Source organism: Neoarius graeffei, chromosome 18, assembly GCF_027579695.1.
Source record: "Neoarius graeffei isolate fNeoGra1 chromosome 18, fNeoGra1.pri, whole genome shotgun sequence".
Lineage (NCBI taxonomy): Eukaryota > Metazoa > Chordata > Actinopteri > Siluriformes > Ariidae > Neoarius > Neoarius graeffei.
In genome coordinates, this window is record NC_083586.1 from 2,955,717 (window position 1) to 2,980,974 (window position 25,258).

At 41.1% G+C, this 25,258-nt stretch overlaps 1 protein-coding gene across 3 annotated transcripts in view; it reads right to left on the reverse strand.

Moving 5' to 3' along the window:
• LOC132865864 (histone-lysine N-methyltransferase PRDM9-like) overlaps positions 1–25,258 on the reverse strand; it is a 52,025-nt gene that overhangs the window by 14,613 nt on the left and 12,154 nt on the right. For 2 of the 3 annotated variants that reach the window (XM_060898366.1, XM_060898365.1), the window contains exon 4: positions 20,658–22,809. The exons of the other annotated variant lie outside the window; for it this stretch is intronic. In XM_060898366.1, coding sequence (XP_060754349.1) covers positions 20,761–22,809 — 2,049 coding nt within the window. In that variant the 3' untranslated portion in view covers positions 20,658–20,760. Of the gene's footprint in view, positions 1–20,657; positions 22,810–25,258 lie in introns of those variants that run through there. 3 annotated transcript variants of the gene reach the window in all.

Below are 25,258 nucleotides of genomic sequence, written 5' to 3' on the forward strand. Positions count from 1 at the left end.
CGTCTACAGTTTGCTAAAGATCACATGGACAAGCCAGAAGGCTATTGGAAAAATGTTTTGTGGACAGATGAGACCAAAATAGAACTTTTTGGTTTAAATGAGAAGCGTTATGTTTGGAGAAAGGAAAACACTGCATTCCAGAATAAGAACCTTATCCCATCTGTGAAACATGGTGGTGGTAGTATCATGGTTTGGGCCTGTTTTGCTGCATCTGGGCCAGGACGGCTTGTCATCATTGATGGAACAATAAATTCTGAATTATACCAGCGAATTCTAAAGGTAAATGTCAGGATATCTGTCCATGGACCGAATCTCAAGAGAAGGTGGGTCATGCAGCAAGACAACAACCCTAAGCACACAAGTTGTTCTACCAAAGAATGGTTAAAGAAGAATAAAGTTAATGTTTTGGAATGGCCAAGTCAAAGTCCTGACCTTAATCCAATAGAAATGTTGTGGAAGGACCTGAAGCAAGCAGTTCATGTGAGGAAACCCACCAACATCCCAGAGTTGAAGCTGTTCTGTACGGGGGAACGGGCTAAAATTCCTCCAAGCCGGTGTGCAGGACTGATCAACAGTTACCAGAAACATTTAGTCACAGTTATTGCTGCACAAGGGGGTCATACCAGATATCAAATCAAATCAAATCAAATCAAGTTTATTTGTACAGCGCTTTTAACAATAAACATTGTCGCAAAGCAGCTTTACAGAATTTGAGCGACTTAAAACATGAGCTAATTTTATCCCTAATCTATCCCCAATGAGCAAGCCTGTGGCGACGGTGGCAAGGAAAAACTCCCTCAGACGACATGAGGAAGAAACCTCGAGAGGAACCAGACTCAAAAGGGAACCCATCCTCATTTGGGCAACAACAGACAGCCTGACTATAATATTAACAGTTTTAACAGGTATAACCCTCAACTGTCCTCATGGGGCCGTCCTTCACAGGAGTGGGGCGATAAAACTCCGACCAGACACAGGGCACTAGGATGGATCAAGCAGGTCCGAGGGGCAGAAGAGGCCAGCATCTCAATCCCAGGATCAACATGTAACTCAGAGGGACAGATGGGGGGGGGGGGAGAGAGAGAGAGAGAGAGAGAAAGAAAACACATTGTTAGGTATGCCCTAAAAATGACAAGTATTAAATCTGTGTGGTAGGCTCGCAGAGACGAGAGTCTTTACATCAGGCATGATGCACAATGGCATGTTAATATGGTAAAAAATATATCATGACCTGCTCTGGCTGGATGCTTGATTGGGTGATGGGAGCACACTCCTCAGCAATGATGAGATGCAGATGGGACCCTTAGGCCTGGCCAAGACAATTCAGTTACATTTCACCGGGTCTGGGACATGCGACAGAATGTCTGACGGCCGATTCCCTGCAGGCTACGATAGCCAGTCGAGGTCCCCACCGTCTCCACCAAAAGATTTCCTGTTGACTCCATGTAACTCAGAGGGACAGATTTGGGGGGGGGGGGGAGAGAAAGAAAACACAGGTGGTTAGGTATGCCCAATGTCACCTGAATAAGTAGGAACAGTATACATATTGCACCGAGTACAAGCAGGGACTCCGGCAACTAACTATGACAGCATAACTAAAAGGAGAGAGCCAGAAGGTAACACAGGCATGAGGGAGCCCCGGGACATAAAGCAGCCAGCCACTGCACCGTCAACAAACTCGAGTGAGCAAGCGAGTGGGGACTGACAGCATCCATACATCCCAGTTTACCAAAACACTCTATGTCTGAGGACCCTCCAGATCTACTCCTTTACCTCATAAACACCATTAACAAAAGGCTTGACTAAACAGATATGTTTTCAGCCTAGACTTAAATGCTGAGACTGTGTCTGATTCCCGAACATTACTTGGAAGGCTGTTCCATAACAGTGGGGCTTTGTAAGAAAAGGCTCTGCCCCCTGATGTAGCCTTCACTATACGAGGTACCAGCAGATAGCCTGCACCTTTTGATCTAAGTAGGCGTGGCGGGTCATAGAGGAGCAGAAGTTCACTCAGGTACTGTGGTGCAAGACCATTTAGTGCTTTAAAGGTCAATAGTAGTATTTTATAATCAATACGAAATTTGATTGGGAGCCAATGCAGTGTGGATAAGACAGGCGTGATGTGGTCATATTTTCTAGTTCTAGTAAGAACTCTTGCTGCAGCATTTTTAACTAACTGGAGCTTGTTTATGCACTTATTGGAACATCCAGACAGTAAGGCATTACAATAATCCAACCTGGAGGTAACGAAAGCATGGACTAGTTTTTCTGCATCATGCAATGACATTAAATTTCTTATCTTTGCAATATTTCTGAGATGAAAGAAAGCTATCCGGGTGATGTTATCAATGTGAGTTTCGAATGAAAGACTGGGGTCAATAATCACTCCGAGGTCTTTTACTGCTGCACGTGAAGAAACAGAAAGGCCATCCAGAGTTACTGTGGAATCAGAAAACTTACTTCTAGCTGTATGTGGTCCTAGCACAAGTACTTCAGTCTTGTCAGAGTTAAGCAGAAGGAAATTTATAAGCATCCAGTGTCTAATGTCCTTAACACATTCCTCAATTTTATTAAGCTGGTGTCTCTCATCAGGTTTTGCAGAGACATACAACTGTGTGTCATCAGCATAACAGTGGAAACTAATACAATGTTTACGAATAATATCGCCCAGAGGTAACATATATAGAGAAAAAAGCAGTGGACCCAAGACAGAACCTTGTGGAACACCAAACTTTACCTCGGTACGTCTAGAAATATCACCATTTATATCGACATACTGATAACGATCAGTTAGATAAGACCTGAGCCAGGAGAGGGCCATTCCCTTAACTCCCACAACATTTTCTAGTCTATCCAGAAGAATGGAATGATCAATGGTATCAAATGCTGCACTAAGGTCAAGCAACACAAGTAGCGAGACACAGCCCTGATCAGACGCCAACAGTAGGTCGTTTACTACTTTAACCAGTGCTGTCTCTGTGCTATGATGAGGTCTAAATCCTGACTGATACATTTAATGGATGTTATTCCTATGTAAATATGAGCATAACTGCTGTGCCACAGCTTTTTCAAGGATCTTGGAGATAAAGGGGAGGTTTGATATTGGCCGATAATTGGACAGCTGACAGGGATCAAGGTCAGGTTTTTTAATCAGGGGTTTGATAACTGCTAGTTTAAAGGATTTGGGTACATAGCCAATCATAAGAGAAGAATTTATTATTTTTAGAAGCGGTTCAATTACTCCAGGCATTATCTGTTTGAATAGATGTGTCGGTAAGGGATCTAGTACGCAAGTTGAGGCTTTTGATGTAGAGATTAATGAGAGTAATTCAGTTTCTTTTAGGGGAGTAAAACATTCTAACTGATGATCTGATACAGTTATATTGTTAACTACAAGGTCACTTTCATTGTCTAACCTTAAATTAGTAGTTTGAATTTTTTGTCGGATATTCTCAATTTTGTCATTAAAAAAATTCATGAAGTCGTTGCTACTACATACTGCAGGTGTGCATGTGTTGATAGTGGACTTATTCCTGGTTAATTTTGCTACAGTATTAAATAGGAATCTAGGATTATTTTTGTTATCTTCTATTAGGGAGGAGAGATATGTTGATCTCGCAGCACTAAGAGCTTTTTTATACTTCAGGAAGCTCTCCTTCCATGCCAATTTGAACACTACCAATTTTGTTTGACGCCATTTACGTTCCAATTTTCGAGTGGTCTGTTTTAATGTGCGAGTGTCATCATTATACCAGGGTGCTAATTTTTTGTCTCTGACCATTTTCCTTTTTAGAGGAGCTACATTATCTAAAGTATGGCGGAATGTTGACTCTAAGCATTCAGTTGCCTGATCGAGTTCTGCAGGGGCTGACAGTGACCCAATCAAAGTTGACAGCTCTGGGAGATCATTTATTAAGCTCTGTGCAGTAGTTGACGTGAAAGTACGTTTAATACAGTAGCGTGGTGAGGTGCATATATTATTACTCAGACATATTTTGAATGAGATGAGACAATGATCTGAGATAACTTCAGACTGTGGAAGTATGACTATATTGTCTACGTTTAATCTGAATGTTAGTATTAGATCAAGGGTGTGACCACCATTATGGGTCGGTCCTATGACATTCTGCTTAATCCCGACTGAATCTAAGATGGACACAAACGCTGTTTTTAAAGGGTCTTCTGGGTTATCGAAGTGAATATTAAAATCTCCGACAACTAAAGCTTTGTCTAAGGAAATAACCAAATCTGAGATAAAATCTGCAAATTCAGAAAGAAACTCAGAATATGGCCCCGGGGGCCTGTAAATAATAAGCAATGGAATTAACTGGGTAGACTTATTTTTCGAGGCTACATACATTATATGAGTATGAAGAACTTCAAATGTATTAGATTTATAACCAGGTTTGTGTGTTACACCTAGATAATCGTTATAAATAACCGCGACGCCTCCTCCTCTGCCAGTTAGACGAGGCTGGTGTATATAACTGTATCCAGGAGGACTCGCTTCATTTAATGCTATATATTCATTTGGCTTAATCCATGTTTCTGTTAAACACAATACATTAAACTCCTGATCAGTAATGAGTTCATTAACCATTAGCGCTTTAGATGTAAGAGATCTCCTATTTAATAGCCCCACCTTTAGATCAAAGGTGCTGGCAGCAGCTGTACAGTCAGTCTGATCTAATTTTATATTGATTAGGTTACTGGAACAAACTCTCTGAAAATTTCTACCTTTTTGTTGAGCTCGGGGAACAGACACAGTCTCGATGTAGTGGGCCCTGAGTGACGACTCTGTGCAGCTAGCAGACAGTCGGTTTAGCCTGTTCGTCTGCTCCCTGGCCTTGGCTCTGGATTGTCAGAAATTAACTAGGCCTGTTCTGAGACTATGACCTATGCTGCAGGAAATGAGAGCAGCACCTTCCCGAGTGGGATGGATACCGTCCCGCCCTAACAAGCCAGCAGTGCCCTCAAAATTAGCCCAATTATCTATAAAGCCCACACTGTTTTCAGAGCACCACCTGGACAGCCAGCAGTTCAGCGACCATAACCTGCTGTAAGCTACGTCGCCACGCCGCATTGGGATGGGCGTGAAAGCAAGATACTGAAAGCAAAGGTTCACATACTTTTGCCACTCACAGATATGTAATATTGGATCATTTTCCTCAATAAATAAACGACCAAGTATAATATTTTTGTCTCGTTTGTTTAACTGGGTTCTCTTTATCTACTTTTAGGACTTGTGTGAAAATCTGATGATGTTTTAGGTCATATTTGTGCAGAAATATAGAAAATTCTAAAGGGTTCACAAACTTTCAAGCACCACTGTAAGTGTCCACTCCAATCATCCACTAGTCCAAACACAATACGATGGTTATCAATTTAAAACAGCAAACAGATAACATCAATGGAGAAGTTAGCATTGATAATTAGCATTCATCAAACTTGAGCTTAGAGAACGTTAACATCAGCATGTCCGAGTCTCATCTCCTCGCTTTAAAACAGTACACGGTTAAATTTGTAGAGTTTTAGCTTATTTGAGTCAGAAAAGCTGCTAACACATCCGGTAGCATGTATTCGTCATTCAAAACACAAGTGCATGCTCTAACCAGAGTTCAAAATAGGTTTATTTTTGGCTAAAATGCAATTATTCTGCATGTTCTCTATATTTTAAATTTTCTAAAAAAAATAAATAAACCGACCTGGTGACTTGTCCAGGGTGTACCCCGCCTTTCGCCCATTGTCAGCTGGGATAGGCTCCAGCTTGCCTGCGACCCTGTAGAAGGATAAAGCGGCTAGAGATAATGAGATGAGAATGAAATAAATAAACCAGTTGAACACAGGTAACCACTTCTGCTTCATTTCTTTGAGGGCTAAAATGTATGCTCTAGTCATTTTTTTAACCGTTTATGAACTGAAACTCCTTAACCATGCTTTGCGGGTGTGGCCTTTTTGCTGTGGCATCACCATTCATATCGATACAACCAGTGTGTTTATGCTTAAATTACTAAAGCACAAAATTGTTTTGTACAAGTTCTTCATAGATCTAAAACTCTTAATTTTGCTCTCAAAGTGCACCAGTTTGATACATTTAACTTTAAAATAAACAAAATTATCTCACAGGGGAGCATGCCTCCAGAGCGAGGGCCACTGACCCTAGTTTCACAAAATCCTGAGGGAAACACTATTATTCTGTCTTTTTTCTTAAATAACTACTGCCAGAGGAAAAGCTACCTGTTCTGTTGCAAGTTAGGGTAGCTGTGAAAGAAATCTCTCTCAACTCAAACGTAGAAGTAGCTGACCGTGATTATGCAACATATCCTACAAGCATGTTGTTCAAAAATAAACTTGACGGGTAGTGAACTAATGTGGCAAGTGTGTGTGGAAGGAGAAATCATGAGACGGAGAGCTCCGCTTTTGAATATAAAAGTGAGTCATTGCATATCGTACAACGAAATTGGACGCCATCCTACCAGTGCAACATCTGCTTATTTTAGATTTAATTATTTATTTTGGTCATTTCAACTTTCAATAACATACACACTGGTTACATACATATCAGCAAGAAAGACCGAAAAGGATTAGACTGAAGCAAAAGCTTATTGCGTCTACCCTCATCACATTTCATTAATTAATAAATCTTTTTTTTATGCCAAAGGAATTAAGGAAAGAAACAAAAAGGAAAAAAAATAGTAACAATAGTATCTGTTACATTTTGTTCAATACAATTTTACAGCTTTCAATTTCAAATGAACACCAAAACATACATATTGGATTTTGCCATTTTCGTATTCTGTAGCGTTAAATATCAAGTAGCTGGATCAAATTTAAATCAAACCATTTTTTTTCCAAACATATTTCATATCTCAGTTTTGTATTTACTGATAATCTTATGTTTCTATGCTTTTTTAAGGCCTTTCAGCGTGTTACACAGTTTAATTTCATTTTCAAGACCATTCCATAAATTAACTCCTGTTATAGATATACACCTCTGTTTCACATTTGTTCTGAACTTTGTTTTAACATACGAGTTCCTCTTAATTCATAATGAGACTCTCTGATTTGAAAGAACCTCCGAATACAGTCAGTGATAGTTTTGTTTTTGATTTTAAACATAAATTGAGCAATTTTGTAATCCACAAAAATCACGAAATTTAAGGCCATTAAAGTTTATAAACAACTGATTGGTTGGTTCACTATAACATACGTTGTGTATGATCCTAATAGCTCTTTTCTGCAATATGAAGATCGGGTTTGTGATTGTTTTACATGCATTTCCCCAGACCTCCACACAATAAGTTATGTATGAAACAAGCAGAGAATTATAAAGTGCGTGCAATGATTTTTGGCTTAGAATGTGTTTAGTTTTATGAAGTATTGCAATAGACTTGGACATTTTTGTTTTTACATGTTTAACTTGACTTGACAGGTAGTGAACTAATGTGACAAGTGTGTGTGGAAGGAGAAATCATGAGACGATGAGCTCCACTTTTGAATATAAAAACGTGTCATTGCATATCGTACAACGAAATTGGATGCCATCCTACCAGTGCAACATCTGCTTATTAAAAATAAAGAAATAAAATATGTCCACATAATATATATTAACAACTCAAAAACTCTAAAAAGACATTCACGCACAAAACATTCACACACTGCTGTTTTTTTGTTTTTTTAATTGCACGGTCCCTTTAAAACAAGCACTGTTTAGTGCAGTTATGGCTCTTGGGTAGAAGCTCTTTTTCGGTCTATAGACCCCTTACACTGACATCACATTTACGTTAGCAATGGTCACTACCCTACCCTATACCTGGGGAACAAGCAAACTTTGTTTACATATTGTTCACATACTGAAGCCAAGCAAAGATGTCAGATGTCCGTTGCTGTTGTCTGAAGAAAACTACAGCTAAAAAAGCTCTACTAACGGTTACTTGGATAATCTTAGTTATAAAGAAGCGAAGGATACATGGAAATTAGAGTTTATTAGTGGCTATGATCTGTACAAAATTCCTCAAAACCAATGGAGTGACGGTGCAGATTTGTGGCCTAGTGTTAGTTACATGTTGGAATGTACTTTCCTTTTCCGGAAGAATCTGGACATGGAAGAACAGTTTAAAAAAAAAAAAAAACTGCACACCCCTCTACATAAACAAGAAAACCTTTGTGTAAAGAATTTTTACCGACATCAGCTTTAGGGAACAGAATGCTGCAAAAGCCTGAGCATTTACTCTCAAAGGACTACTACTTGAACTGTGGGCTAGATGGTATTCCCGGCCCGCCATGTCTCAACAACCTCAAGGACATCAAGTTACAGAGCTATTTGCACTCATTTATACATTGATATTTATGATTTGTTAAAAAAGAAACAAATCTCTGAAGTACAGTGGTGCTTGAAAGTTTGTGAACCCTTTAGAATTTTCTATATTTCTGCATAAATATGACCTAAAACATCATCAGATTTTCACACAAGTCCTAAAAGTAGATAAAGAGAACCCAGTTAAACAAATGAGACAAAAATATTATCTTTGGTCATTTATTTATTGAGGAAAATTATCCAATATTACATATGTGAGTGGCAAAAGTATGTGAACCTTTGCTTTCAGTATCTGGTATGACCCCCTTGTGCAGCAATAACTGCAACTAAACGTTTCCGGTAACTGTTGATCAGTCCTGCATACCGGCTTGGAGGAATTTTAGCCCATTCCTCCGTACAGAACAGCTTCAACTCTGGGATGTTGGTGGGTTTCCTCACATGAACTGCTCACTTCAGGTCCTTCCACAACATTTCGATTGGATTAAGGTCAGGACTTTGACTTGGCCATTCCAAAACATTAACTTTATTCATCTTTAACCAGTCTTTGGTAGAATGACTTGTGTGCTTAGGGTCATTGTCTTGCTGCATGACCCACCTTCTCTTTTGATTCAGTTCATGGACAGATGTCCTGACATTTTCCTTTAGAATTCGCTGGTATAATTCACGATTTATTGTTCCATCAATGGTGGCAAGCCGTCCTGGCCCAGATGCAGCAAAACAGGCCCAAACCATGATACTACCACCACCATGTTTCACAGATGGGATAAGGTTCTTATGCTGGAATGCAGTGCTTTCCTTTCTCCAAACATAATGCTTCTCATTTAAACCAAAAAGTTCTATTTTGGTCTCATCCATCCACAAAACATTTTTCCAATAGCCTTCTGGCTTGTCCACATGATCTTTAGCAAACTGCAGACGAGCAGCAATGTTCTTTTTGGAGAGCAGTGGCTTTCTCCTTGCAACTCTGCCATGCACACCATTGTTGTTCAGTGTTCTCCTGATGGTGGATTCATGACCATTAACATTAACCAATGTGAGAGAGGCCTTCAGTTGCTTAGAAGTTACCCTGGGGTCCTTTGTGACCTCTCCGACTATTACACGCCTTGCTCTTGGAGTGATCTTTGTTGGTCGACAACTCCTGGGGAGGGTAACAATGGTCTTGAATTTCCTCCATTTGTACACAATCTGTCTGACTGTGGATTGGTGGAGTCCAAACTCCTTAGAGATGGTTTTGTAACCTTTTCCAGTCTGATGAGCATCAACAACACTTTTTCTGAGCTCCTCAGAAATCTCCTTTGTTTGTGCCATGATACACTTCCTCAAACACGTGTTGTGAAGATCAGACTTTGATAGATCCCTGTTCTTTAAATAAAACAGGGTGCCCACTCACACCAGATTGTCATCCCATTGATTGAAAACACCTGACTCTAATTTCACCTTCAAATTAACTGTTAATCCTAGAGATTCACATACTTTTGCCACTCACAGATATGTAATATTGGATCATTTTCCTCAATAAATAAATGACCAAGTATAATACTTTTGTCTCATTTGTTTAACTGGGTTCTCTTTATCTACTTTTAGGACTTGTGTGAAAATCTGATGTTTTAGGTCATATTTATGCAAAAATATAGAAAATTCTAAAGGGTTCACAAACTTTCAAGCACCACTGTATTATTATTTGTAAAATAACGTCATCTTGCTCTAGACTTTCAAACAATGTTGTAAGATTTTATTTTAATTTTATCTAATAGTGGATGGTACAATAATTACAAATGCAAACAGAATCGGCACATTCCAGTTGCAGCTGTAGTCATATAGCTAACTATAATCATACTGTTAACTATAAATCACCCTTGTAATAATAATTTCAATAAAAACTGTTCATGTTCAGTTCCCTCTTCATTTATTCTCTATTCAAAAGGCACAACTGAGTCACACAGGCTGATAAGTGTGCAACAGACAGTAACAATTTTATCCAAAACAGTTTTTCCTGCCTTAGTCGATTTATTTCCATTTCACATGCCTGCAGCTGTTGTAAAGTTCAGTGCGTTTGTGTAGAACTCTCTCAAACTGTAGGTTCATTACTACACTCTGGCTCCAGGTTGACATTTTGCACAGGACTGAGTTCCTCTGATAACAGAAGCAAAGCTTCAGCGCTTTTTGCTCTTAATCTTTTCTGTTCTTTCAGGATGCATCAGGAGCATGTCGCTCCTTGTTGGGTTTTTTTAACGAATTATGTCAGCGTTGTTTGTTTGGTGCCCAATCTGGGTTTTCCATGTCGAATGAGGAAGTTGGTTCATCTGGAAGAAAATCATTTGATTTTGTCTGAACACCTTCATGAAGAAGCTAATTCAAATGTGAGCAGAAATAAAAGGAGGAGATTCTTAAACAAACTCTTCCATACTCTGTTGCGCCTGTCTATTTTTAAAAAAATAAATTTTAAATAGTCGCAAATTTCTCTGCAATTTTCAGGGTTAGCTCCTCTCGCTGTATTCTCTTTAACCACTCATTTCTTCATTGTTCTTGAAGCATTTGCTTCTCTTTAACAATTTTCTTCATAGCAGGGAAATGGTAAGATCTTTTATCTATTCCTCGATTTAAATGATTGGAACAACCAAAAACAGCGCAAAAATGAACCATATTTAAGACTGGTTAAGCCTTGCTTACACGAAAACTGGTGTCTTTTCACCTGGGGGTCAATTATCACGTGATGCATAACGTCATGTGCAAGGGGTCTATTTGTCCATTTCTTAATTGACCTGAACTGCATGCCCAAGGGCAGCAGTTCAAACAGAGAATTTCTGGGGTGGGACGGATCTTTTAATATATCGAGGGTTATTTTGAGGCAGCAGAAACTGTAAAGCTCTTCCAGGCAGGGAAGAGGGCATCCGATGATCATCTGGGTGGTGGTGACAACCCTCTGGAGCACTTTTCTCTCTGCTCCTGTGCAGCTGACAAACCACACACTGATGCAGTATGTATGTAAGTATGTTCTCTATGGAGCAACAATAGAAGCAGTTTTTGAGGGAGGTCGTTCATCCTGAGGATCATCAGGAAGTAAAGTCTCTGCTGTGCGTTCTTTATCACTTGTGTGGCATTAGAGCTCCAGGTCAGCTCCTCCTCTATGTGCACCCCAAGGAACCAGAAGTCCAGGATCCTCTCCACATATTTCACACTGATGAGAATAAGCTGAAAGTCCGTTTTCTTTTTCCTGAAGTCTGTGATCAGCTCCTTGAGTTTGGTGGTTGAGGACCAGGTTTGTTGACTCAGCACCACCCAGACAGCTGCTCAACCTTATGCTGATAAGCAGACTCCTTCCCCCCAGAGATGAGCCCCACTATGGTAGTATCATCCGCAAATATGATGATGCCATTACGGGAGCGAGCTGGGTGCAGTTGTAAGTGTAGAAGAACAACTTGTTTAATCCTAGATAAAGCCGTGGCACAGCAGTTATGCTCATATTTACATAGGAATAACATCCATGAAATGTATCAGTCAGGATTTAGACCTCATCATCGCAATGAGACAGCTCTGGTTCAAGTAGTAAACGACCTACTGTTGGCGTCTGATCAGGGCTGTGTCTCGCTGCTTGTGTTGCTTGACCTTAGTGCAGCATTTGATACCATTGATCATTCCATTCTTCTGGATAGACTAGAAAATGTTGTGGGAGTTAAGGGAACGGCCCTCTCCTGGCTCAGCTCTTATTTAACTGATCGCTATCAGTATGCTGATGTAAATGGTGATTTTTCTAGACATACTGCATTTTTTATATCTCAGGGCTTTACATTAGCACCCGCCAAATGCGGGTAAAATTCGGCTTTGGTGGGTAATAACTTTAGTCTCACTAGCCACTTTGGCGGGTGGTTTATTCTGTGGTATGACAATATATTTTAATTGTAGTTTTCTCTGAAGGCATCTGATATAATAAACACATTGCAATGTAATATTACGCACCTACAACTCCCATGAGCACCTGCGTAAACATTCTGACAACGTTAGAATTGTTTAGAACGTTCGTTAACGTCTCAGATAAAATCAAATGATACGGTAATCTGCAGTTAATGAACAAAGCGACAAAGTTGCTGACGACTGACAAGCGCACTGTGTGGCAGCATATAGCTGGAGTTTCAAACCCTGCTGCTCAGGAAAAAAGGGGCAGAAATGAGCAGGCCCAGAGCAGCATTTTAAAATCACCGAGGTCCGTGATGCGCAAAGCGCGCGCCGAAAAACGTTCGCCATATTTAAATAAGAGGGGTGAATTACACACCACACAAGAGATCTCATCTCATTATCTCTAGCCACTTTATCCTGTTCTGCAGGGTCGCAGAAAGCTGGAGCCTATCCCAGCTGACTATCAAACCTCCCCTTTATCTCCAAGATCCTTGAAAAAGCTGTGGCACAGCAGTTATGCTCATATTTACATAGGAATAACATCCATGAAATGTATCAGTCAGGATTTAGACCTCATCATAGCACAGAGACAGCACTGGTTAAAGTAGTAAACGACCTACTGTTGGCGTCTGATCAGGGCTGTGTCTCGCTACTTGTGTTGCTTGACCTTAGTGCAGCATTTGATACCATTGATCATTCCATTCTTCTGGATAGACTAGAAAATGTTGTGGGAGTTAAGGGAATGGCCCTCTCCTGGCTCAGGTCTTATCTAACTGATCGTTATCAGTATGTCGATATAAATGGTGATATTTCTAGACGTACCGAGGTAAAGTTTGGTGTTCCACAAGGTTCTGTCTTGGGTCCACTGCTTTTTTCTCTATATATGTTACCTCTGGGCGATATTATTCATAAACATTGTATTAGTTTCCACTGTTATGCTGATGACACACAGTTGTATGTCTCTGCAAAACCTGATGAGAGACACCAGCTTAATAAAATTGAGGAATGTGTTAAGGACATTAGACACTGGATGCTTATAAATTTCCTTCTGCTTAACTCTAACAAGACTGAAGTACTTGTGCTAGGACCACATACAGCTAGAAGTAAGTTTTCTGATTACACAGTAACTCTGGATGGCCTTTCTGTTTCTTCACGTGCAGCAGTAAAAGACCTCGGAGTGATTATTGACCCCAGTCTTTCATTCGAAACTCACATTGATAACATCACCCGGATAGCTTTCTTTCATCTCAGAAATATTGCAAAGATAAGAAATTTAATGTCATTGCATGATGCAGAAAAACTAGTCCATGCTTTCGTTACCTCCAGGTTGGATTATTGTAATGCCTTACTGTCTGGATGTTCCAATAAGTGCATAAACAAGCTCCAGTTAGTTCAAAATGCCGCAGCAAGAGTCCTTACTAGAACTAGAAAATATGACCACATCACGCCTGTCTTATCCACACTGCATTGGCTCCCAATCAAATTTCGTATTGATTATAAAATACTACTATTGACCTTTAAAGCACTAAATGGTCTCGCACCACAGTACCTGAGTGAACTTCTGCTCCTCTATGACCCGCCACGCCTACTTAGATCAAAAGGTGCAGGCTATCTGCTGGTACCTCGTATAGTGAAGGCTACATCAGGGGGCAGAGCCTTTTCTTACAAAGCCCCACTGTTATGGAACAGCCTTCCAAGTAATGTTCGGGAATCAGACACAGTCTCAGCATTTAAGTCTAGGCTGAAAACATATCTGTTTAGTCAAGCCTTTTGTTAATGGTGTTTATGAGGTAAAGGAGTAGATCTGGAGGGTCCTCAGACATAGAGTGTTTTGGTAAACTGGGATGTATGGATGCTGTCAGTCCCCACTCGCTTGCTCACTCGAGTTTGTTGACGGTGCAGTGGCTGGCTGCTTTATGTCCCGGGGCTCCCTCATGCCTGTGTTACCTTCTGGCTCTCTCCTTTTAGTTATGCTGTCATAGTTAGTTGCCGGAGTCCCTGCTTGTACTCGGTGCAATATGTATACTGTTCCTACTTATTCAGGTGACATTGGGCATACCTAACCACCTGTGTTTTCTTTCTCTCCCCCCCCCCACCCCAAATCTGTCCCTCTGAGTTACATGGAGTCAACAGGAAATCTTTTGGTGGAGACGGTGGGGACCTCGACTGGCTATCGTAGCCTGCAGGGAATCGGCCGTCAGACATTCTGTCGCGTGTCCCAGACCCGGTGAAATGTAACTGAATTGTCTTGGCCAGGCCTAAGGGTCCCATCTGCATCTCATCATTGCTGAGGAGTGTGCTCCCATCACCCAATCAAGCATCCAGCCAGAGCAGGTCATGATATATTTTTTACCATATTAACATGCCATTGTGCGTCATGCCTGATGTAAAGACTCTCGTCTCTGCGAGCCTACCACACAGATTTAATACTTGTCATTTTTAGGGCATACCTAACAACGTGTTTTCTTTCTCTCTCTCCCCCCCCCCCCCATCTGTCCCTCTGAGTTACATGTTGATCCTGGGATTGAGATGCTGGCCTCTTCTGCCCCTCGGACCTGCTTGATCCATCCTGGTGCCCTGTGTCTGGTCGGAGTTTTATCGCCCCACTCCTGTGAAGGACGGCCCCATGAGGACAGTTGAGGGTTATACCTGTTAAAACTGTTAATATTATAGTCAGGCTGTCTGTTGTTGCCCAAATGAGGATGGGTTCCCTTTTGAGTCTGGTTCCTCTCGAGGTTTCTTCCTCATGTCGTCTGAGGGAGTTTTTCCTTGCCACCGTCGCCACAGGCTTGCTCATTGGGGATAGATTAGGGATAAAATTAGCTCATGTTTTAAGTCGTTCAAATTCTGTAAAGCTGCTTTGCGACAATGTTTATTGTTAAAAGCGCTGTACAAATAAACTTGATTTGATTTGACTACAGGCGAAAGGCGGAGTACACCCTGGACAAGTCGCCAGGTCATCACAGGGCTGACGCATAGACACAGACAACCATTCACACCTACGGTCAATTTAGAGTCACCAGTTAACCTAACCTGCATGTCTTTGGACTGTGGGGGAAAACGGCGCACCCGGAGGAAACCCACGCGGACACGGAGAGAACATGCAAACTCCGCACAGAAAGGCCCTCGCCGGCCATGGGGCTCGAACCCGGACCTTCTTGCTGTGAGGCAACAGCACTAACCACTACACCACCGTGCCGCCCAGATTGGCTCGTTCATAGCAAAACCGAAAATACCATGTACTGCGAAGACTGTAGAAAGTCTGGCAAAGACAGGCACCAGTAATTTTAAACTCGAAACTATCAAGGACCACAAAAAGTCAAATGCACACATCGGTACTATAACATCAAAACCGGCGAAGACGGCTGGTTCACTACAGGGCAGCATTGCTTTCAGTCCCTGGCTGTCATGAAGTTGGCTGAGCTGGAGAGGATGGCGCTGCCGTTTAGAAACGTTCATGCGATTGGAAAGAAGTTGATCCCGCCCCAGCTATCAACTTATCACCTGCAGGAAGCCTCAGGTCACAAAGACCATTTTTCATGGACCATTCAGACTCATCTGATGATGAATGTAATGAGGACATTTAATGTCTCTCTCTACACATGTTCACACACACACACACACACACACACAATTAATAGATAACACTTAATATACATAATACACAATACTTGCATATCAAAACAAATGTTTTTCAATGATAAATGTTTTGAATTGGACTTTTAATATTAGAATCAGTTCAATTGTACTGAATGTTATTTTTCATATAGGATATTTCATATTGCAAGGGGCTTGAATTTGAGTTCAATAAACAGAATACTCTGCTTATATTTTTGTCTGATTGGTTCCATGTTTTCATAGAGGGAGCTACCTTAACAGCACTGAATACTTGAGTGCTACTGTACAGATACATTATACGCTGCCATTCATGATTAAATCTAGATCTTCCGAACTTTAACGTATCATGGTGAAGAAAAAACTGCAATTTCCTGGCAACGAAATTGTGACTAGTGAAAAGGCTGAATGGCTAGTGACTCAGGAAAACCACTAGCCACAGTGGCCGGTGAGCAAAAAAGTTAATGTAAAGCCCTGATATATACATATATATTACCTCTGGGTGATATTATTCATAAACATGATATTAGTTTCCACTGTTTTGCTGATGACACATAGTTGTATGTTTCTGCAAAACCAGATAAGAGACACCAGCTTAATAGAATTGAGGAATGTGTGAAGGACATTAGACACGGGATGCTTATTAACTTCCTTCTGCTTAACTCTGACAAGACTGAAGTACTTGTACTCGAACCACATGCAGCTAGAAGTAAGTTTTCTGATTCCACAGTAACTCTGGATGGCCTTTCTGTTTCTTCACGTGCAGCAGTAAAAGACCTCGGAGTGATTATTGACCCTGGACTTTCATTCGAAACTCACAACAATAACATTACCCGGTTAGCTTTCTTTCATCTCAGAAATATTTCTAAGAGAAGAAATTCAATGTCACTACACGACACAGAAAAATTAGTTCATGCTTGTGTTACCTCCAGGTTGGATTATTGTAATGCCTTACTGTTTGGATGTTCCAATAAGTGCATAAACAAGCTCCAGTTAGTTCAAAATGCAGCAGCAAGAGTCCTTAATAGAGCTAGAAAATATGACCCCATCACCCCTGTCTTATCCACACTGCATTGGCTCCCAATCAAATTTCGTATCGATTATAAAATACTATTCTTGACCTTGAAAGCACTGAATGGTCTCGCGCCACAGTACCTGAGTGAACTTCTGCTCCTCTATGACCCACCACGCCTACTTAAATCAAAAGGTGCAGGCTATCTGCTGGTACCTTGTATAGTGAAGGCTACATCAGGGGGCAGAGCCTTTTCTTACAAAGCTCCACAGTTATGGAACAGCCTTCCAAGTAGTGTTCGGGAATCAGAAACAGTCCATGTTGAAGTCAAGGCTGAACGCATACCTGTTTAGTCAAGCCCTTTGTTGAGAGTGTTTATGAGGGAAAGGAGTAGATCTGGAGGGTCCTGTTTTAGTAAACTGGTATGTATGGATGCTGTCAGTACCCCACTCACTTGCTCGCTCGAGTTTGTTGATCCTGTCGTGGCTGCTGCTTTATGTCCCGGGGCTCCCTCATGCCTGTGCTACCTTCTGGCTCTCCCCTTTTAGTTATGCTGTCATAGTTAGTTGCCGGAGTCCCTGCTTGTAGGGGAGAGCGGGGTAAGATGAGCCAGAGGGTAAGATGAGCCACCCCCTGTTTCTAAGAAACAGTAAACAAATGTGACCATGTGACCACATTCAAAGGGGGGCGGGACCATTTACTTACACTTGTGGAGAGGAGCACCACATGTCAAACTAGGTGAGGGAGATATTTATAAAAATGTGTTTTTGTGCTTTCTAAGTCAATTCCATGTTTGTCCACAGTGAAGATAATTTAGAGAAGACAAAAGTAGAATAATATTTAGACACATTAGGGTTAAGTTAGTGGCTTTCTAAGCTATGATATGAATGCTAATAAAAATAATTTTGATTAGCCTAATCCCCTTTATTAGCATTTTTCTACAAAATGGTGGCCACGGGGTAAGACGAGCCATTAGATGTGGGGCAAGTTGAGCCACTGGCTCAACTTACCCCATTGGTGGCTGAGCTTACCCAATATGGATGACACTTAAGTTTTCACATTTACTGGTCATATATGACAACAACATATATATGACATCAGATGAGGAAGACCAATTGTTAGATGTGGGGGATTATGTTGTGGCAAAATTCACGGGGAAGAAGAAAGTGCATTTCTTCATTGGCCAGATAATCAAATTGGATGTCTTCGAAATAGAGGCAAGATTTGTCAAAAGAAGCCGGTCATGCCATGGCTCTGCAAGAAAGCCGACCTTTGTCTTCAAAGAGAAAGATAAGGCTGTCCTGTCAAGACAGGATATTGTGAAAAAATTGCCCCACCCCTTTACTGTTGGGGGGACAGCACGGAGGGAGAGGCAAATGGTGTTCCCTTGCAATTTGAATGCTTGGAACATTGAATAATGATGAAATGATTGATGGAATGATTGCTGCATGTTTTAGCAATGTTTTAACCTACTGAAAGAAATAAGATTTTTTGGCACTGTTCTACTGTTTTAGTAATTTCTATAATATAGTATATCTCTCATTCCCTCTCTAACCATCCCTCTTTCTATCTATCTATGCATATCTCTCTCTCTATCCATCTATCTATCCCTCCCTATCCCATCTCGTTCTATCACCTCTCTCTTCATCTCCCCTTCTCTATGCAACGGCCCTATCCCCCACTTGCTTGACTTGACTTGATTCACTGATTGCATTTCTAATAATAAAAGTTGTTTACTTTGTTAACCTAACATGTTTTGTGTTGGCTCAATTTACCCCACACAGTGGCTCATCTTACCCCGTGCATGGGGTAAGTTGAACCACTTGACATTTTTTTTTCAAGAGGTAATATCACTCTAACCATAAGAGCTTATCAATTATTTTTTGCTCAGATAGTAACAGTACACTTTGAAATTTGGTATGGTGTGTAGACTGGAAGCAAAAATGGCTTTAACATGTAGTTATGATGAAAAATGTAAAAAGTGGCTCATCTTACCCCGCTCTCCCCTATTCAGTGCAAAATGTATACTGTTCTTACTCATCAGGTGACATTGGGCATACCCAACAACCTGTGTTTTCTCTCTTTCTCTCCCCCTCCCCCATCTGTCCCTCTGAGTTACATGGCAATACTGACCTCTTCTGCTCCTCAGACCTGCCTGATCCATTCTGATGCCCTACATCTGGTTGGAGTCTCATCACGTCGCTCCTGTGGAGGATGGCCCCATATGGACAGTTGAAAGTCACACTTGGAAGATGCTCTGGACTCTTACAGTAATGCTTTTATGGCTGAGGACTACAGCTGACTTGCTAACTTTAGGACTGCAGTTGTCATGAACAGTTTTGCACTCAAGTTTCCATCAATGAAGAGGTAGAACATCAACAAAACTGATTTTATGTTAAAAATGTTAGAATCACATTGTCTCTTATCACCCAAATGAGGATGGATTCCCTTTTGAGCCTGGTTCCTCTCGAGGTTTCTCTCTCATGTCGTCTGAGGGAGTTTTTCCTTGCCACAGGTTTGCTCATTGGGGATAGATTAGGGATAACATTAGCTCATGTTTTAAGTCATTCAAATTCTGTAAAGCTGCTTTGCGACAATGTCTATTGTTAAAAGCGCTATACAAATAAACTTGACTTGACTATAGGGTGAAGAGTGGGGAGCCATTGCTGAGGCAATCAGACAGGAAGTCCTTTATTCAGAGGCAGATGGATTAAGACAGTCCCAGGTCTGTCAGGCTGGACACCAGTCTGTGAGTGAGAATGGTGTTGAATGCTGAGCTAAAGTCCACAAAGAACAGCCTAGCATAGCTCTCCTGCTGCTCAAGGTGAGTGAGGGCAGTGTGGAGAGTTGTTGCTATGGCGTCCTCTGTAGACCCATTAGCTCTACAAGTATACTGGTGTCTAACATGGGTGGGGGACTTGAGATGATGCAAGTCTGAACCAGTTGCTCAAAGCGCTTCATGATGACGGGAGTAAGTGCCACTGGTCATTCAGGCTGCTAATGGTCTTTTTTTGGCAATGGAAGATGGTAGAGGACTTCAGGCAGGGTGGGATGGTGGACTGGGATAGTGACTGATTGACTTATGTGACATCCTATGCTCTGTACATAACATGGTTCTAGATGTTTTATTTTAGAGCAATTCCAGCATTATGGATGTGACATTTGGACTCAAAATGGCAACAACTGACCTAGTTAATTTTTATTCCTTTCCAGTATTTTAAAATTTGTTGTATATTTTTAAGACCTCTCATATTGGAGAAGTCATGGGAAAAAAAGAATTCCCATAGTACATTTAGAACTCTAGAAAATGCCAAAAAAGACATGCGTTATGGATGTGACGGAAAAAAATACCCCATTTCCAGGGTGACTACACATATTCATCAAACTCTGTGAAATTGCAAACATAATATCCAAATGCAGGCATGCATTTAATAAAGGAGCCTTAGCTGAAAATAAAAAAAAGCCTTTGTTTAAAATATTTTCTATTTCAAGCAGAATCTAGGAAGAAAAAATCAGCGTTATGGATGTGACATAATTCCGTTATGGATGTGACGTGTGTGAAATACACATTGCTTCTGTTTGGAAAACCAACCATTTAACCATCATAAGGCTTTGAATATCCCCAGAAAGTCTCCATATTAGTTAAAACAACTTTCTAAGTTATTGAATAAGATTTCATGGATGCTGTTTTGCAGTTTTATAAGTTTCAAAATCTGCTGTATTGTCATGTGCCAATAATACAATACAGAATAGTACATGATCACAATTTTTTTAGCTTGGGTCTTACATTATAAGAGAGACTGACACAGAGACATGAGATAAGGTGAATAAATAAATTATTTATTTATGTATTTATGTATGTATTTGATTGATTTATTGATTGATTGTGTATGCATTTCATTTGATATGCAGGGTCTCCTTTTTATTCAGCCTGCACAGCCTCACTGAAGTGGTGCCGTCCTCTGTTATCCACCAAAGGATTCAGTCGCCTGATGACTTGATCCCGAGTCACCCACGATTTGTCCTCCTTGATCGGCATGATATAAACCAGGCCCAATTCATCATTGCGCCTCAAAAACTGTATTTCAGCCATGTTGTCATCCAAATCGGTGACCAGGCCCACATACACCCTCCTGGACTTTTTCCCCTCAAATTCCACCAGCACACAGTCCCCAGTTGTGATTCCCACTTCCCCCTCCTCATCGCTGGTCTCTTCATCATTGGAACCTGGATCCAGTTGAACAAGTGTATGTTCTGCTGTAGTTGTGGCTATAGAATATGGCTTGTGTTGCACCTGGCCCCATGCTACAGGGGAAACTGAATGCACATTCAGTGTGCCAGGTAGAGGGGTAACCAGCTCCCAGTACCTTCCGACCTCATGTGTGGTGCAGAACGCTTTTATTTCTTCCTGCCTCACAAAAAGCACCTCCATCTTGGGGCAGACTTTCTTGGCCGTCTCCGCAAAATTTTCTGCATTTGCCACCACCACCTCTCTGCTGAGAACAGCCGTGCCCACTGCCCTCTTAACTGTCCCCCCAACTCCATCCACGGCACCTTTCCCGTGGCCGGTGGCAAAATAATGCCATTCTGCAGTAATTGCAGGGAAGATTTCCATGAAGGTGGACGCCAGGAAAAACCACACAAAGCGGTTCTTAAATTGGGATGCTGACCCATCACTGAAAATGTGGAGCTTTTGCATTTCTGGGAATCTAACTTCCAGGTCTTTTACAAGAGTTGTTAAAAAAGCTGTGACGGCGTTCTTGTCATGCTGGAGCTCATCACTGACAATCACATAGGACTGCACTTCCTCATTCACCCAGGCTACAGCCGTGAAGATGGTAATCTGGCTTTGATTCCAGTGTGCAGACTGGATTTCATCCTGGTAGCCCACGGAGTAATTTTCGGCAAAATCAACCTGGAGGACGACACAGCCTTTATTGCCCTCTTTCTTCTTCCCTTCAAAAAAGCGACTTTGTTGTTGTTTTATAAATGCATGGCGAATGAATCTTGGGGCAGTTTGAAGCAGCATTTGGAGGACATCCCTGAACAGTCCAACTTTTTGTGTCTTCACTTGCACCCCCTCAACAGATTCCCACACATACCAGCTGGTGTTTGTGTCTTTTTCTTCTTCTGGGATATTGGAGATCAGCTGCAGAAACTTCCGTCCCTCACCACATTCATCACACTCATTCAGCATACATGCCACACTTCCAGAACTACATACAACTGCATCCACATAATTGCTCACACTCTTAAAAGCCATCCTTGGCAGGTGCTTGTAGGCACAGTTGAGGAGTAGTGAGGTGTTCTCATGATATTTACAGAGACACACATTTTTTGGGGTATCCGATCTGAGGAGGACAAATGGCGGGCGCAACTCTGCAAATTTCGATTTCCCCACTGTAACCTCTGGGTGGTCTTCTTTAAATAGACGGTAGGCCTCCATCAGTGACATAGTCATATGTCGCTTTTGGATTTTGTTTTTTTTCCCCTCCACTCTGATGATAACAACATCCTTCTTTCCTGGTGCCTGCCTGGATATATCATCTCTTTTGTAGAATTCTACAACAGCAGTGGTGAATTCAGTTGTGAGGGTGGATGATGTTCTCTTCTTTTCACAATGGAAGTCCAGTTTCACAGACAGTGTGTGGACAATGGCAGATCTTTTTCTGGGACTTGATGGTAATGCATTGATAACCCTCTTCATGGCTTTACCAAAAGATTGCCTTGATTTATAGACTGGTGATTGTTGGCTTGGAACTGTCTGGCAAGTTTTGAGACGCATGCGCCTGCGTTGTTGCCTCTTCTTTGCCTTCTCCCTTTCTATGTTGGCCTCAAGCAGTGTTTGTGTTGATTTTTTCTTCAGTCTTTCCAACCTCTTCCTTTCCCTTTCCTTCCGTTGAAAGCCTTCATCATTCTTCTTTCTTTGGCGATAGGCCATCTGTCTTTCTGCAGCTGTCTTTGCCATTTCCTGAAATAGAATAGAATAGCTTTTATTGTTATTACACATAAGGCCAAAACAACTCCTTAAAAGTGCACAGTCCAATATGCCTGATGTAAACCCACATAGATAGATAGATATTATAATATAATTATATTATAATATGTGGCACGGTGGTGTAGTGGTTAGCGCTGTCGCCTCACAGCAAGAAGGTCCTGGGTTCGAGACCCGGGGCCGGCAAGGGCCTTTCTGTGTGGGGTTTGCATGTTCTCCCCGTGTCCGCGTGGGTTTCCTCCAGGTGCTCCAGTTTCCCCCCACAGTCCAAAGACATGCAGGTTAGGTTAACTGGTGACTCTAAATTGACCGTAGGTGTGAATGTGAGTGTGAATGGTTGTCTGTGTCTATGTGTCAGCCCTGTGATGACCTGGCGACTTGTCCAGGGTGTACCCCGCCTTTCGCCCGTAGTCAGCTGGGATAGGCTCCAGCTTGCCTGCGACCCTGTAGAAGGATAAAGCGGCTAGAGATAATGAGATGAGATTATAATATGTTATAATACCTATCTATCTCACACACACAGTGTTTGTGGGTTTACATCAGGCCTACGCTATATTGGACTGTAGCACATAGGCATTATATAGGATATATCATATATATATATATATATATATAGAAATTTATAGCCTATATAATGTCTGTGCTACAGTCCAATAGATATGGATGTTATAACATAGCACAGACATTATATAGGCTATACACATATATATATATATATAAAATGTATAGCCTATATTATGTCTGTGCTATGTTATAACATAGGCTACATCTATCTATCTATCTAAATATATATACAAAATTTAAATTCATGATCATGATTCTTCATCTTAAAAAGCAGGCTTTCCTTAATGTGATTACAGCAGGGTATCTAACAAGCTCTGATCCTTTCCACAGTGTTCCCTGAGTCGGTCATTTTGTAAACAGTGAAATAGCGCCTCTCCGTGTAATCCGAAACGATATGGTTAAGTACAGTATTACACTGCTGCCGTGTTTAAATCGTGCCCATCTTGGATGGCCTCAACATCACCCAGAAATAGTAAGAAAAAGTGATGTAATATTACTTGGCTAGATATTGTTTTCCATCTAACTAAGATCATATAATCCAAACTATTATGTCTTGTTAGCTCCTAGCCTATAGGTATTAGCTGTTAGCTATAGCTGTCATTCATTCATTCATTCATTCATTCACAGATTTAGGATCTCAGTCCCTATTGTACCTTCGTTTTGTTTGAAATATTTATCATCCTCATCAATTATATTCAAAAGGGTGGGTTTAGTTTACTCACCTTAGCACAGTAGCGTTTATTCAGGGCTCCGCAGAAAAAGGTGTCAAAATTTGAGACGTCTTCTGCACTCTCGAGCTCTATTCGTCCTCCTCGCGCACATAGGCTTCTCGCGCACAAAACAACTTACTGTAGGATCCTAACATAATGTGTTGTACACTACTCACCATTAAGATGTCATCAACAATTGATCTATCCCCAAATAACTTCGGAAAACATAACGATGCAGGCAGCCTTACCCTGGGTGACATATTTCCATCTTGTTACGGCATGCGTCTGCCTTTGTAGGCTATTTAAAAAAAAAATGTGTTCTCTGCTATGTAGTCTAGTTATTCTTTGAGATCAGACCATAACGTTTATTTCAAGGCAGCCTAAACAAAATCCATCAATAGGCCATGTTACAATTATTTCAGTTCGCCGCGTTGACAGAAAACAGCAGCGCTGAAAAAGACCGCATATAGTAACGTCCGTAACAGTCACGTCCGTGATGTGGGAAAAATAGTGTTTATAAAGGAAATAAAATGTATAACAAACTTTACTACACCAATAATAGTTTGTTTTGCACACAGAATTTGTTTTGTATAGCGTTTCAAACGGACGGACAATAAAAACTTTTTCCAAATAATGTCACGGACGTGACAGCGCCTGTCCTGTGAAAAGGTGCCGCATAAACAGCAAGTCTAAGGTGACACAGCGATGCGAAATCACATGCCTCGTTTACAATTGGCTTTAGTATACCCACGATGACCTGAAGGCAGGGTGACATGTCGTGGGTGAACATTTTGTATCATATGTAGTGGTTGGAAAAAAACTATTGAAATGGATGTACTGAAATCACAATATTCTGGATTGGCATGGGTAAAGTAGTGAGCTTGGAAGTTATAAAGAATGTGAAAAATTGGTTGAACTTTTACACTTCTGTAAAGTACATGCCTTGATGATATTTTTGCATTGATTTTTATTATATAATAAGTTACTTTATTTTTGGATGGTGAGGTTGACATTTCCATGGAATTGCTGTTTACTACAAGATACATGCCTATCAGAAATACTGGACAGAGGTGGTCAATTACTGCAGGAGTCTTGGTCAAGGTGGCTCATTGCTATTTAGCCCCTAATGTTCTCCAAGCTTTAACATTAAC